A 15953-nucleotide genomic window follows, 5' to 3' on the forward strand; every position below is an offset into this window, starting at 1 on the left:
TCTTGAATGCTTCCTCCCACCCACTGTCATGATCCCAGTTCTACCTTACATATCTGGCTGGACTGAACGATGTACACTGGCACAGATAGGAACTGGAAATACAGGGAATCCAGGACAGATGAACCCCTTAGGACCAGTGGTGAGAGTGGCGATATCGGGAGGGTGCAGGGAAAGTGAGGGAGAAAGAGGAAACAGATTATAAGGTCTACATATAACCTCCTCCCTGGGGGACAGACAGCGGAGATGTCTCGTAGGGTAGTGTAAGATATGACAAAATAATAATAATTTATAAATTATCAAGGGTTCATGGGGGAGGGGGGAGTGGAGAGGGAGGGGGAAAATGAGGAGCTGATACCAAGGTCTCAAGTAGAAAGCAGGTGTTTTGAGAATGATGATGGCAACATATGTATGAATGTGCTGTACATAATGGATGGATGTATCGATTGTGATAAGAGTTGTATGATCCCCTAATAAAATGATTTTTAAAAAATACAAACTTGATAAACACCTTCCTGAATTTAAACCACTTAATATTGCCTTGTTCTGTTTGAAAACTGCCTCTTGGAGGATGTACAGATCCTGTGTGAGTATAATTAAATAATTATACATTTCAAGAAAAACACCAGGAACCAATATTTACCACTGTATGTGCACCTAAGTTCTAGAATTTTTGTGGATCCTATATGTCCACCTAAATTTAGAATTTTCTAGAATTCCTCTGTTGTGGGGCAGGGAGGCTCCCTGGAGGTAGCCCTGTGTCAGCAGCACCTGCCTGATGGACAATAACAGCAGCGCCTTAGCTGGATGGGCCCCTGTCCATCCAGGCTGTAGCTGACAGCATCCAGAGGGCTCGTTTGCACAGCGCCGTTGGCATTTTCTTGTTGACTTTCGGCAGGGCATTTCTCTCCCATGCCTCAGCCCCTACAGTATCTCCCTGTCTCTCAGGTCTGCTTCCTCCAGTGTGACTGTCTGCCTGGAAACTTAGGCCATTTGAGTGCTAGCTGACGGGAGGGCCAGTGCTGTCTTAATTTTGTGTCTCCTAAATTGTGTGTGTGCGCCATGGAGTCTGGTGCGATTCACAGCGACCCTGTAAGACAGAGTAGAAGGCCCCACAGGGTTTCCTAAGGTGTAATGTTTTGGGGAGCAGATCATTGTGTCTTGTCTCAGTCCGGTCCCTTTCTCATATTTTAGTGTACATCCGCATCCTCTAACATGTTCATTAAAAATGTTGATGGCTGGACACTTGCTAGCACTTACCCAAACCTAATCCCCAGAAGTGGTGCCCTAGAACCAGCATTTTAAGTAAGCAGCCTGGATGAGATTAACACAGAGAGTTAGAAGGCGGAACACTGTCTTGCGCTCTCGCTCTCTATCCCTATCTGGTACCATACCCGTCACATAGGAGGCACTGAATACTGCTCATTGTTGCGTCTCAGGGGTAGCAAGCTGGCTGTTCATGTGTTAGATGAAGGGTTTTAGACTAAGGATCAATAGGTTCTTTATGACAATAAGCTTATTCTAATAGCTGTAGAATGTTTATGTGTTTATGCTGAACGCTATCCCAGAGATAACCCGCTCATTGTGCTGATGAAAACATTTTTTGTTGTTGAGAGCCTGCTATTTGCCAGCCACTGTGCTAGCTTGTACCTCTGGACAAACGCTTTCAGAGTCCATGTCCTTCCTACCCTTCGAATGTCCAGCAGATTACTGTGTGCACAGTGGATGCTCTGTTTTGGTTAAGGGATTCAGAAACTTATTTTACGTCATCGAATTTTTGCTGGTTGGTTTAAAACTAGCTCATGTGCCACAAAAGCATTGAAATCGGTCTCTACTGTCCTTTCTTCCTTGTGTGACCCCTCAGACCAGGGTAGTAATAGGTGGATGACTAGCATGCCGGAATCCACACCTCAAATGAAATGGTCCAAATGTGAAAAAATTCAATCAGGTAAAAATAATGACTGTGATCTTATAGGAACCCTTTCTCTGAGCTTAAATTACCTTGATTAATGTTTCCCTCCTTCCCCTTTGCCTATAACATCACAAACATATTTTTTTCAAAGTTTCATATGCACGTCCTATGCCATGAGAAGAACAGGGGACAAGGGGCTTCCATAAAGATGGTGACCCCGAAAGCCCTACAACAGCGGTTCTCAACCTGTGGGTAACGACCCACAAGGGGTTGAATGACCCTTTCACAGTGGTCACCTGATTTATAACAGTAGCAAAATTACAGTTATGAAGTAGCAATGAAAATAATTTTATGGTTGGGAGGGTGGTCACCACAACATGAGGACCTGTATTAAAGGGTTGTGGCCTTAGGAAGGTTGAGAACTACTGTCCTGTTGGGAGGGTAGTTCCCTTCTGCCTCATAGGGCTGATGTGTGTCACAACTGACTCGATGACAATGAGTTTATAGGTCTGGAGCTTATGCCATTCCTCGTCATGAGTTCGTATTAACAAAAGACTGAAATTGTATCATTCTGTGTAGGAGGTTTGCAGTCCCTGGGGGGCCGCCTGTCTGCTATCTACTGTTTGGCAGCCCTGGAAAACCACCTCTTTCTTTCAGGGAAGTGGGTGCTCGATCCCTCGGAGCTCACATTTGTGCAGGAGATCGGCAGCGGGCAGTTTGGGTTGGTGCATCTCGGCTACTGGCTCAACAAGGACAAGGTGGCTATCAAAACCATTCAGGAAGGAGCCATGTCAGAAGAAGACTTCATAGAGGAGGCCGAAGTCATGATGTGAGTGGTCAAAACAAGGACTAGCAAGATGCCTTGCAGGGGGCTTGCTCTTCGAAGTGCTCTTGGTCATGCTAATTCCAGACTGTGCCTCCTCCCTACTCAGAACCCAGCAGTGGCCTCCCAAAGCACAGAGCAAAACTTCCTATCTTGATCTACAAGGACCTCCGGGGTCTGGTCTCACCATTTCCTTAAGCCCCACCCTCTGGCACAGACATGCCAACCCACAATGGCCTCTGCCCACCCTCACACACACACCCAGCTGACTTTTTGACATCTTTGGAGCCAAGTCTCAGTCCAGATGTCACCTCTTGTCCAGGGCTTTCTCAGAGCACACTGTCACTTCTCACCACACTATAGGGGATTGCCTGGCTCTCTCTCTCTCTCTCTCTGTGTGTGTGTGTGTGTGTGTGTGTGTGTTGGTGGTGGTGGTGGTGGTGATTTGTTTTGTTGTTGTTTTATTGTTTTTGGTTTTAGACTATGTTTACTTTTTGTAGCCTGGTTCCTTTTAGAATGTAAGCTCCACGAGGGCAGGAGCTTGTCTGTCTTATTATTATTATCACATCACTGGCATCTAGTAAGTATTTGGCACATAGTGACTTGCTAATTAATAGTTGTTGAATGAGTAATGTCTAGGAATGGTTGTAGAAGCCAAAAATGTAGAACAGTTTAAAAATATATTGGTTGTTGGTGCATCTGATATGCCTTTGAGTTTATCCAACTCCCAGCGACCCTATAGGATAGAGTAGAACTGCTCTGCGGGGTTTCTGAGGCTGTAAACGTCATGGACACACACTGCCTCCTCTTGCTCCTGCAGAGCTGATGGAGTTTGAACCTTCAGTGTTCCTGAGTGAGGGCAATAATAATCACAGTTGGATAAGATTTTACAGTTACAGCACTCTTCTCAGAAACCGTCGCTCCTTAGGTCAAATTCAGATTCTTCTCAACCTCAACATTACTGACATTTGGGACTGGATAAGCCTTTACTGTCCCATGTCTTAGAGGACATCAACGGTATCCTCGGCCTATACCCTCCAGGTTCCAAGAGCACGTCTCCCTCCCAGTTGTGGCAACCAGAAATGTCTTCAGACATTGCTAGCTGACCTCTGTAGGACAAATTGACCCTCAACTGAGGACCAGTAGTCCAATCTGTTCTTCACTCCACCCTGTAAGATACACCATTGCCACTACCCCCATCCTACAGACGAGATGTCGACCTATGACTCAGCCTGGAAGGGAACCGCCCTACAGATGCCATGTTCCCTCTTCTGTTTCTTATCTCTACAGAGACCACACCTCCTGGGCCCAGCGGATGCCCTTGTCCAGAAATCTTCTTGATCACATCCCCTTTCTTTCTGAAAACTCTCCCAGTTTGCATGTTACATTATATGCTCACTTCAGCTAGGCCCTCAAGAAGACATTGGAAAGGCTTAAATAGAAAAGGTCATTTTTCTTTCCATTGCTGATTAGTCTGGTGCAACACAAAGCACCAGACCACTTCCTCAATTTGGAAATTTTGGTGAACACATCAGATGTGTGTTGCTTTCATCTGGGGCACTCGATTTTCTAAACCAACCAGGAATTAGATGGAATAAGTACTGGGTACCAGACTGCCATGATGTGTTCAGCACTCTGAAGAGATGAGGCTTGGTCATCGCATCCTTTACCTTTTTTCTTTAGGAAACTGTCTCACCCCAAGCTGGTCCAGCTCTATGGGGTGTGCCTCGAGCAGGCCCCCATCTGCCTGGTGTTTGAGTTCATGGAGCACGGCTGCCTGTCAGATTACCTGCGCAATCAGCGAGGGGTCTTTGCGGCAGACACCCTACTGGGCATGTGCTTGGATGTGTGTGAAGGCATGGCCTACCTGGAAGATGCATGTGTCATCCACAGAGACCTGGTAAGAGGATATGGGGTGCAGGGCACACACACCCAGGTCCAGGATGAAGGGGCAGGACCCAAGGAGAAGCAGAGATAACAAGGCTGAGGTTGCAGTCGCATATAGCAAGTCACAGACCGCCTGTCTTCCTTACCCCTGTATGGTGTTCTTCCTCAACACACTGTGGAAAGGTCGAGTGGGAAAGCATAAAGTCCCTGGTGATGTAAGTCATTCTTGTAGTTGGTCACTAACTGAAAGGGTGGAGGTTCGAGTCCACTAGGGGCAGGAAGGGAAGCCTGAGGATCATTTGTGAAAAATCAGCCACTGAAAGCCCAACAGAGTCCAGGTCTACTTCTGCATACATAGGGTGCCCATGAGTCGGGTTGACTCACTGGCTTCTGGTTAACTGATTGTTGGGAGAGTGTAGCATGTGAACTCAGATCTGAGCTCTAATTCCAGTGCCGTCTCTAACTGTGGACAGTCCTTTGCATGCTCAGTCACCGTTGACATCCTCCCAGAATGGAGCAGATCGGCACCCTCCCCCTTATCCTCTCTGCACCTCAGTTCTCACTTACTAATGAATGGGCAAGCCCAATTTGTCTCAAAGTGTTACCCAAGAGCTGCCGGAATCACATTCACATGATCCCAAGGTGATCCTCAGCATCCCTGAGGTGAGGGTGGGAGGAGGTTTCAAGAATACTTTGACACATTCATAAGTGGGCCAAAGTTTGAGAATCATGGGGGTTGGTTATCACTGAGAGCTCAACCAGGCAGCTTCTGTGGACAGAGCTAGAGAGATGGTTTTAAGCAAATCAACCTCTAAACATTCTGATTTTTTTTCAAGTTTCTCTCATAACTTGCCTCATGTTAACATATCTGATCTCCAGTTGCATCAGAGCGCATCATTGGTTAGACAATACCTTGATAAGGAACTCAGAAATACAGATAGAAGAACAAACATACTCATCCCGACAAAGGATATTTATACAACCAACTTCCCAACTCACTTTTAAGAGGTGCTTGGGAAGCTTAATTAATGTTTGTAAGCTTCTCGGGGCCCTTGTACGACAGCACATGGAAAAGCCAAGGACGGTGATTACAGGGGACTCCCTAATTGTTGATTATCCACCAACACATTTCCTTTTGCTTTTATTTTTCTGTCTCCTCTCCAGGCTGCCCGAAACTGCCTGGTGGGAGAAAACCAAGTCATCAAAGTGTCTGACTTTGGGATGACAAGGTAGGAAGGGGGTGTGGTGTCAACACTGTCTCAGGAATGGGACCCAGGCGCCCGGCCATCCTGACCCTCTCCTTGCACTCTGCTCCCAGGTTTGTCCTCGATGATCAGTACACCAGCTCCACAGGCACCAAGTTCCCGGTGAAGTGGGCCTCCCCGGAGGTGTTCTCCTTCAGCCGCTACAGCAGCAAGTCGGATGTGTGGTCATTTGGTAAGAGTCATCTCTGTTTCCTTTGTCAACTATGGCGATTCTTCCAACCCTCACTGCTTGGTGGTAAGCGTGTCTAACCACTCTGTTGACTATGAAAGAGCTCTCCAGATCATATTCACTCTTGGAAATGTTTGAAACGAGGCTGCAAAGAAAAGCAGGCATTTAGGTAGGATTCTGGTGGGTTCTTCTGTGAGGTCCAGAGCTAGGGAGAATCAGGAGATTCGAACGTGAACTCTTCAGAGTCAGGGACCATGGCTTGTTCAGTGGAGCATTCCCGCAGGTAACCCTCAAGACATGTTTTATTCCTTCCTTCCACCACTCATTGAGCATCCTTGTCCCTGTGTGGTGCTGCTAATCAAGAGGCTCCAGGTTGGAGTCCATCCAGGGGGATTTCAGAAGAAAGACCTGGTGGTCTACTTCCCAAATATCAGCCACTGAAATCCATATGGAATGCAGTTCTATTTTTTTGAATCATTTTATTGGGGGCTCATACAGCTCTTATCACAATCCATACATACATCAATTGTGTAAAACACATTTGTACAATCATTGCCCTCATCATTAATTTGCTCTCCGCTTAAGCTGTTAGCATCAGCTCCTCATTTTTCCCCCTCCCTCTCCACTTCCCCACCCTCAAGAACCCTTGATAATTTATAAATTATTATTTTGTCTTATCTTACACTGTTCGACGTCACCCTTCACTTACTTTTCTGTTGTCCACGTCCCAGGGAGGAGGTTATATGTAAATCCCTGTCTAACACACATGAGCTCATCATTGACATGGACTGACAAGTGGTTCTCCTAAATGCAGGGCAGGGGGGTGGGGCGTGTTGTGGCTGAAGTGTTGCTGGGAAAAGAACAAACTTTTGAAGTGGAAATTTATTCATGGGGGATGTGAGGCAATATGATAGCAATCATGGGACGAATCAATGTGGAAGATAAAGTATTTAAAAACAAAGAATAGTTGCCATTGACTCAATTCCAACTACTGATATAAACTAAATGCCGTGAATGAAGCCAAGTGATTGCAGTGGGAGGTGGGGGCAAGTCTGCTTATAGCATAGTTTTCGAAGGCCTCTTGGAAATGGTGGGCTTTAAGAAACAAAACATGATACAAGGGCCATAGTAGCTTTTTGAAAAACAAATAAGATACACACAACAAACCTTGTGTTGATTCAACAATTTCTGCATGTCCAGTTCTGTGGCATTGGTTACATTCGTCAAGTTGTGCCGCCACCACCGCCCCAATCCCCCCACCGCCCTGCTGTCCTCCTCCTAATTGTTTCATGGCTATCAACACAAGCTCACTGCCTTCTAAGCCTTCATCTAACTTTTCAAATTACAGTTCTCACTGTGATCTGATGCAGGTTATTCTACAAAGGAGCACATGCTTAAGGTAGACATTCTTTTCTAGTTAAGCTAAACTATTGGGTTTAAAAATGACTTCAGGGGATAGCTTTGGTTTGTGACTTAACGATTTCACCAGGGCAGTGATTCCCCAAAGTGAGAAGAGTCTGGGTTCCCAGAGATGTGAAAGTTCTGTTTCACATCCTCTTTTCATCAAGAGACTTTTCCTTGTTCTCCTCATCCCCCATGATTTGGGGGTTTATTAGAAAGTTTAGAGATTACAGTTCAAGATCAGAACAATGCAGAATACAATTCTTTGATCAGGGCAGCCTCTTAGCCGCACCCACAAGCGTGCCCCACGTGGGCTCCTGACTTCTGAGCCATATGACTAGCGGGCCTCTGCCTTGCTTCCGCAAGCATCACAAGGCTCTTTGATCAAGTGCTGAAGGCGCCCACTGCCCCAAGGCACTCGATTTTAAGTTCCTGAACGCACTTGGAAGAAATGAAAGTGCACTAACAACATTTCAGAAAACTTTCCTTCCTCGGTGCCTAGGAAGGTCACAGCTATGCTAGTTCACAGTCATCTCTTAGTGGGGGTGGGGAGGTGATGGTAGTCACACTGAGCCCAGCAGAGGAGCAGGGAACTAACAAGAGAGATGTCCAAGAATGGCTATTCTGACACGCTCACCTCCTGTTCTGAGCGGAGTGTGTTTCACCACAGAGAGTTGACTTGGGAGTTCGCTGTTGCCTCTTACAAGGGGGTCAGGATGAAGGGGGTCATCTGTTGCCTCTTACAAGGGGGTCAGGATGAAGGGGGTCATCTGTTGCCTCTTACAAGGGGGTCAGGATGAAGGGGGTCATCTGTTGCCTCTTACAAGGGGGTCAGGATGAAGCTTGTTCTTGCTGAGGTCGTGTCATTTGGAGAGAGTTCAAAGATGAGGGTGGCCAAGAGTGAGTTCCGTGAGCAGAGTGTGAGAAGCAGAAACCTGGGTGGCCTGAGCATTTCACCCTGGTCTCAAAGCCATTGCATTTCAAACCAGGCATTTGCAGGGTTTTTTGCCCACTGGGGCTGTGTTCGTTGAAGCAAGTCAGGTGCCCTCTTTATTCAGTATTTCGTCTATGCATGGAATATATATATTAGAAGGTTCGTATCAAAGCAATTGTTTTCAAACCTTCTCCCCTTTCCCCCACCTTTCAGTAGCAGAATCCGATCTTTCAAATAAATTCCACTAGAAATCCTGCCATCTGAGGATGCTCAGAATCAAGACAAAACCAGGTGCTGTCCATTCTGACTCATGGCAATCCCACGTGTGTCCGAGCAGAATTGTACCCCACAGGGTTGTCAATGGCTGTGCCATTCTGGAAGTAGATCACCAACCTTTCTTCCAAGGCAGTGCTGCGTGGATTTGAACAACCAAACTTCTGATTAGGAACTGAGCACTCAACCATTTTCCCTAACTTGCACTTCTCTTTGGGAGCCTTGTTAGCAGTCAAGTTTTGAAATTCCCAAATTCCCAGGGTACCTCAGAAGACTTCCTAGAGACTTTGATTGAGTTTGGCTTGAGATCCAGGAATCCGCCATTTAAACAAACTCTCGAGGGGACTTTTTAATGCAGATCTTTACTTTGGGAAACTCTGTCCTCAAGTTGTACGGCATTTGCCCTGGGAACCACTAGAAGCTCTCCTCTCACTCCGACATCCTGTGGCTGTATCGGCATGCAACAAAGCCATGCCGACTGAGGGCAGAAGGGGATTCCATCAGAGGGCAAACGCGGGCAGCCTGGCTGTGTGGTTTGCTCGCTCTCTTGTTGTTGTTGTTAGGTGCGGTGGAGTCTGTTCTCACTCACAGCAATCTCATGCACAGAAGGAGGCAACCCCCTCGGTCCTGCACCAGCCTCACCAGTGTTCTCATGAGTGAGCCCATTCGTGCAGCCCCTGTGGCAATCCCCCTTGTCAAGAGCCTTCCTCTTTCTCCCTGCCCTTCTGCTTCACCAAACATGATGTCCTACACACGAAGTTAAGCTCTTAAAATTCAAGTTAATGGTGTCCTAAAGTCAAGTTAATGGCCCACAGTGAAATCCATGTCCTAAAACTCAATGTTGGACTTCCATTTGAAAAATTTGAAGGGTGACAACCCCTCACCTTTCTTCCGCATGTCTTAACCTTGCTGGAACAGAGTCCCACCTGTCATTCTAAGCGCTTTGGATCCCCCATTTTCCACCCTCCTTGCCACTCTGTCCCCAGTTAACTGCTTCACTCTGTTGATGGAGACCATCTTTGTAGGCATTTGAGGTTACTTCCTGCAGTGTCAGTCATAGGCATTGGAGTTAGTTTAACAAAACGGTGAGCTAGAAATTGCTTCATCACCAAGAAGGTTAGGAAACCTCAGGTCTGTAGGCACAAGAGAGGCATTGTCAGCTTCCGGTGGACTTCAGGTACTTCCTGGAGGTAGGAGCTTGGATCCTAGGCAAGGAGTCTGTAATTTCTAGTGGGTGGTTGCTTTGTTACCTGTGGACTTTGTCCTCTCCATCTCTCGTAGGTGTGCTGATGTGGGAAGTCTTCAGTGAAGGCAAGATCCCATATGAAAACCGCAGCAACTTTGAGGTGGTGGAAGATATCAATACGGGATTTCGGTTATACAAGCCCCGGCTGGCCTCCTCGAATATCTACCAGATCATGAACCACTGCTGGAAAGAGGTGCGTGGAGGTGGCGGTTTCCCTCTGCAACATAGTTGACGACTTCAGTCCTTTCTCTGGAGCCATGAACGCTGTTAATAGAGACAGTCAAACCCAAAACCAAACTCACTGCCTTCGAGTGGATTCCAACTCATATGGACCCTACGGGACAGGACAGTACTGCCTCTGGGTTTCTGAGATGGTACTTCTGTATGACATAGATGGTCTCTCCTTTTTCCCAAGTAATGACTGGGGTTTCCAACTGCTGACCTTGCAGTGAGTGGCCCGATGAGTAACCCACTATGCCACCAAGGCTAGCAGAAAAATGACGGTGAGGGTCGATTGACAAAAGAGATTCTCTGTTGCGAATAGTAATCCTCAATTGTATATTGACTGCATCGTCATACGCCACAAACACAGCCTAATTTCCTAAGAGCTCTTTCTCTTATCCATGACATCATAAAATCAGTAAGAAGTCCACCAAATTGTTTCTATTAGTTGGGAAACACTCACTTGTGCTGTGATTATATTAAAATGTCTAAATTAAAGTTCGTTGTATTGGTTCGACAAAGCTATATTGAGAGCCCAGTGTGCATCAGACACTGTTCTCAGTGCTGGGGATTCAGCATAGGGAGCTAATTACTCTGTACGCGCCTATGTGGCTCAGTCAAGCCCTGACTAGGATGTCATGTGAATTGTGCCACAAGCTGCTTCAGCATGTGTCTTAGATGACCTGTAGACAACTGTACATTCCAGCAATGTTGCCGAAAGAATTAAAATTCTTGCCACTGAAGGGCAATGAGGTGAAATTGAGAAAGCCCAGGACACTTGTGCTTTGCCCCAGCTTTCCCTGTCCTTAGACATATCTTGGGTCAGTCTTTAGGGGGTCTTTATTTCTCACCTTTCTCCCAGGGAACAAACTGGTCCTGGCCTTGAGGTTGGCTTCACAACGTGTAACCCACTGTCCTGCAAGGGCTCCTTAATAATAATAATAGTTGACATGGATTTAACACTTTTTTCCCATCTTCCGATGTTTATTTTTCATTAGTAGATTTTGTTCTTTAGAAATTTTGATATACAGAAAATTGTACATAAGGTAGAGTTCTCCTCCCTCACCACCATACAATTTTCTCTGATTGACATGTATTAGTGGGGTGCATTTGTTATCATTCATGAGCCAATATGCATGCATAATTACTAATTAATTATTGCCTGTACTTTAAGGCTCACTTTCAAGTATGCTTTGATAAGTCTCAGGGTTTCGACAAATACATAATGCTACATATTCACCATCCCATTATCTTATAGAATAATTGCCCAGCCTTAAAATTCCCTTAGTTATTTTTCTCTCCTTTCCCTTCTGCCCCAGGGAACCACGCATCTCTTTGCCATCTCCATCCTTGTGCCTTTTACAGGACATGATATCCTTGGAAACATGCAGTATGTTGCCTTTTCAACCTGACTTCATTTCTCCCTGCCGTTGAGCCAATGGTGACTTGCAGCCGGGCTATCGGGCAGGAGAGGCTTGCCCCTGTGAGTTTCTGAGACTAGCTCTTTGTGGCAAGTCCCATCGTTCTCCCACAAGTCAGCTGGCGGTTTGGAACTTCAGTTAGCTGCCCAGCATTTAACCATTAAGTCACCAGGGCTCCGTGACCTTTTCACTTAGCAACATGCATGGAAGGTTCCTCCATGTCTTTTTGTGGCTTGAGAACCATTTCTTGGGTGCTTCCACTTTGGAGTAATCATATGTAAAGTTGCCGTGAACTTTACCCCTTTGGGTGAGGGTTTTATGTGGATTTAAGGTTTTCAACTCAGAGTGGTAGAGAACTAGAAGCCCGATTGCTGAATTGGATGGTCAGACTACATTTAGCTGTGTGAGAAACCATCAGGCGCTCTTCCAAAGAGACTGTACCATTTGCATTTCTGGTCGCAGCGAGTGGGGATGTCCATGGATCTACAGCGGGTCTTGCCTGTGCGTTGAATTGTAGCTATTCTAATAAGCATGCCGTGACATCTCATTGCTGTATTCATTTTTAATTCCCTGATGGCGCATGGGACCAAGGAGCTCTGGTGGCGGACTGGGGTGGGCTGCTCACCACAGGTCAACCGTTCTACTCAGTAGCCACAACAAGGAAGAAAGATGAAGCTTGGGGGAAATTTTACTGTATTATTTTTTATTAATTTTCCACAGTCATATATTATGTTATTATGCTACTGTAATGAGCATACATAAATATCAATGTTTGTAGTTTAAAATAAATAAAATATTTTCTTCTTTTGTTGAAGGGGTGGGGAGTGTGCTGTCCAGTTGTGTCAGCACAACTGTGACCCTTTGGCCATGGTATTACTTTTGTCCAGTTGACTCCATTGGATGGGCCTGCTTCTGGGCTTTCTAGCCTATCCCACTGGTCGGCTTTTCGGTTCGTTTGTTAAACACAGTCTTGATTCTAAGTCTTGGCATCAGCTGATGTCAGTCCTCAAGCTTCCTTCCTTTGTACTCAGTTGGCTGTCGAGGTCTCTTGGTTTTCCATATAGAGTTTCACCTCTGTTTCTCTATAGCTACAATATAACTGACTAGGAGTTTGACTGAGATTGCACTGACTCTGCAAATTGAGTTGGGAAGAATTGATTGACATCTTACAACTTGCCTTAGCTTTCTAGGACTGTTTCTGCAGAAATTCCACAAATGGGTGGTTTACAAGCAGACATCTATTGTCGTGTAGTTTAGAAGCCTGCAAGTCTGACTCAGGGTGCAGGCTCTCAGGGAGGAGGTCTCTCTCTGTGTCACCTCAAAAGGAAAATCTTCATCTTTTAGCTCCTGGGCAATCTTCACATGGCCTGGCATTTATCCAGGTTATGAAATATTTTATTTAGTTATTTTTAACTGCAAACATTGATATTTATATGAGTTCATTGTGATAGCATAAGAAATAATATATGAAATGTGATATTGTCATAGGAAATTAATAAAAATAATACACTAAATTTTCCCCAAGCTTCACCTGGGGTATAAAACCCATATTTTGTGAGGATACAACTCAATCCATAACACTAATAAGTCATATTGTCTATGAAATAATCCCCACCCTCAACAGTTGTTAAAAAAAAGAATCCCATTTATTCAGATCTTTCTTTCATCAGAATGGAAACATCTTCCTCATGTAGCTCCTATTTCTATTTTATTAACTATATACCTGTTAGTTATTTTTTAGTACCTTACTTTAAATCATTTTATTGGGGGTTCGTACAACTCATCACAATACATACATACATTCATTGTATCAAGCACATTTGTACATTTGTTGCCATTATCATTCTCAAAACATTTGCTTTCTACTTGAGCCCTTGGTATCAGCTCCTCATTTTCCCCTCCCTGCCCCCATCCCCATGAACCCTTGGTAATTTATAAATTATTATTTTGTCATGTCTTACATTGTCTGATGTCTCCCTTCACCCACTTTTCTGTTGTCCATCCCACAGGGAGGAGGTTATATATAGATCCTTGGAATCTGTTGTCCCTTTCTACCCCACCTTCCCTCCACCCTCCGGGTATCACAATTACCACCACTGGTCCTGAGGGGTTCATCTGTCCTGGATTCCCTGTGTTTCCAGTTCCTGTCTGTACCAGTGTACATCCTCTGGTCTAGCCATATTTGTAAGATAGAACTGGGATCATGATAGTGGGGGGAGAGGGGGGTGCGGGGGAGGAAGCACTAAAGAACTAGAGGAAAGTTGTATGTTTCATCACTGCACCCTGACTGGCTCATCTCCTCCCGCGACCCTTTAGTAAAGGGATGTCCAGTTGCCTACACCCCCTTCATTCACAACGATATGATTTTTTGTTCTTTGATGACTGATACCTGACACTTTGACACCTCATGATCACACAGGCTGGTGTGCTTCTTCCATGTGGGCTTTGTTGCTTCTCAGCTACATGGCTGCTTGTTTATCTTCAAGCCTTTAAGACCCCAGATGCTATATATTTTGTTAGCCGGGCACCATCAGCTTTCTTAACCACATTTGCTATGCACCTACTTGGTCTTCAGCATTTGTGTTGGAAAGGTGAGCATCATGGAATGTCACTTTAATTGAACAAAGTGTTCTTGCATTGAGGGAGTACTTGAGTGGAGCTCCAATGTCCACCTGTTACCTTAATACTAAACCTATAAATATATGCACATAGATCTATTTCCCCATCATCATATATAAACATATTTACATATGTTCATGCCTGTATTTAGACCTCTATAAATGCCCTTGCCTCCTAGTTCTTTCCTCTATTTCCTTTTATTTCCCTCTTGTCCCACTATCATGCTCAGCCTTCATTTGGGTTTCAGTAACTCCTCTCGGTTATATTGCCCTTGATCAAGCCCTTCCATGCCTTTTACACCCTCCTTGCCTCGGATTTTGGATTACTTGTTGTTCCCTTGTCCCTGGGTTTGTAAAGACCACTTCCTTTCCCCTACCTCCCCCTCTACCAGTCCCCCCAGAACCATCAGTCCCATTGTTTTCTCCTCCAGATTGTTTATCCAGCCTATCTTATCTAGATAAGATATTATCTGCAGAGATAATAATATGCAGCAAAACAAGATGGAGCAAAACAAAGCAACAAAAGAAAACAATACAAAACAATAAGAACAAAAAATGGCAAAAACAAGAACAGCTTGTAAATAGTTCAAGGTCTGTTTGTTGACCTTTGGGAGTGTTTTCTGGTCGAGGCTGATGGGGTGCCATGCCCTGGCCCCAAAGTCTATTTTTGGTATTCCCTGGGGACTTTGTTACTCTGTTCTCCTTGCTGTTCTGGTGAACACCTTTAGGGTTTTGCCTCAGTGTGCTGGGGTCAGATTGGGCTCAATTCCCACACTGTGTCTCCAGTGTTGTCCTCTGCAGGGCTATGGGTCACCGAGGGATGTCGTGTCTCGTAGTGGGGCCGGCCATATAGTCCTCTTTGTGCACTATGTGCTCTGAGCAGGAATAGCATCCTCAAGTCTTGGTAGGCCAAGAAGTCAGTACTTATTTTTATGATGTGCCTTTATGCCTGATCTTATTTTTTTTCTTGCAACAGCATTAGGAGGTTAGAACTGCTCTTCCCATTGTACAGATGATAATACTGAAATCCAAAGAGGTTGAGCAATGTATGGTAAAACTGAGATTCAAAACCAGACTTTCTGATTCCAGAGTCTGAAGCCTAGTAATACCATGTAGAAGCTAATGCCCTGAGCACAATATATATGGGGGTGCAGCTCAGAACCAGCAGAGGGTTGCTATTGAACGCTGGTTCACCTTAGGTTTACTCCGACACAGAAAGAAATGAACTCACGGAGCCCTTTCTTCCCTTCCAGAAACCAGAAGACCGGCCACCCTTCTCCAGCCTGTTGGGTCAACTGGCTGAAATCGCGGAGTCAGGACTTTAGCTGTGGCTTGGTGCCAGGACTCAGGCTGCAGATCCTGAATGGGGGAGGGAAGTCCTCCCTCCACAGAGCATTAACTCTTCCTCCTGCCCAGGACAACACGGCCTGTAGTGCCCTCCCTGCGCTGCCGTGGATGCAGCACCCGGACAGTGGCTGGCGCTGGGCCACAGGCAGGAGGGGTCTGCCACTGAGCTGGGAGCTGAGCCAGAAGAGCAGCCATGTCCCTGCCCTCCCTCTAACCTCTTGTCACATGGGGTGTACATGCTTCCATCTGAAAGCTTCAGACAGCATCTCTTGCACTGTTCTTAGTGAAAGTGAGAGAGTGGGACAGGATTCTGAGTTATTATTTTAAACCTGGTCCTTAGTGCACAGGATGACACAACTCTTATCTGGATCCAGCAACACAGGCACTGACGGTGTGGGGGGAAAGGGCAGCAGGGCATGGCTTTTTCTAGGGGTATGG

At 45.6% G+C, this 15953-nt stretch overlaps 1 protein-coding gene across 1 annotated transcript in view; it reads left to right on the top strand.

The window, feature by feature from the left end:
• The window catches only part of ITK (IL2 inducible T cell kinase), a 78752-nt gene extending 63149 nt beyond the window's left edge, over nucleotides 1-15603 (top strand). The window contains exons 12-17 of the mRNA XM_075541889.1: nucleotides 2567-2738; nucleotides 4416-4632; nucleotides 5784-5848; nucleotides 5938-6056; nucleotides 9943-10100; nucleotides 15422-15603. Coding sequence (XP_075398004.1) covers nucleotides 2567-2738; nucleotides 4416-4632; nucleotides 5784-5848; nucleotides 5938-6056; nucleotides 9943-10100; nucleotides 15422-15493 — 803 coding nt within the window. The 3' untranslated portion in view covers nucleotides 15494-15603. The remainder of the gene's footprint in view (nucleotides 1-2566; nucleotides 2739-4415; nucleotides 4633-5783; nucleotides 5849-5937; nucleotides 6057-9942; nucleotides 10101-15421) is intronic.
• Nucleotides 15604-15953: the final 350 nt, after the last annotated feature.

This window comes from Tenrec ecaudatus, chromosome 2, assembly GCF_050624435.1.
Source record: "Tenrec ecaudatus isolate mTenEca1 chromosome 2, mTenEca1.hap1, whole genome shotgun sequence".
NCBI classification, from domain to species: Eukaryota; Metazoa; Chordata; class Mammalia; order Afrosoricida; family Tenrecidae; genus Tenrec; species Tenrec ecaudatus.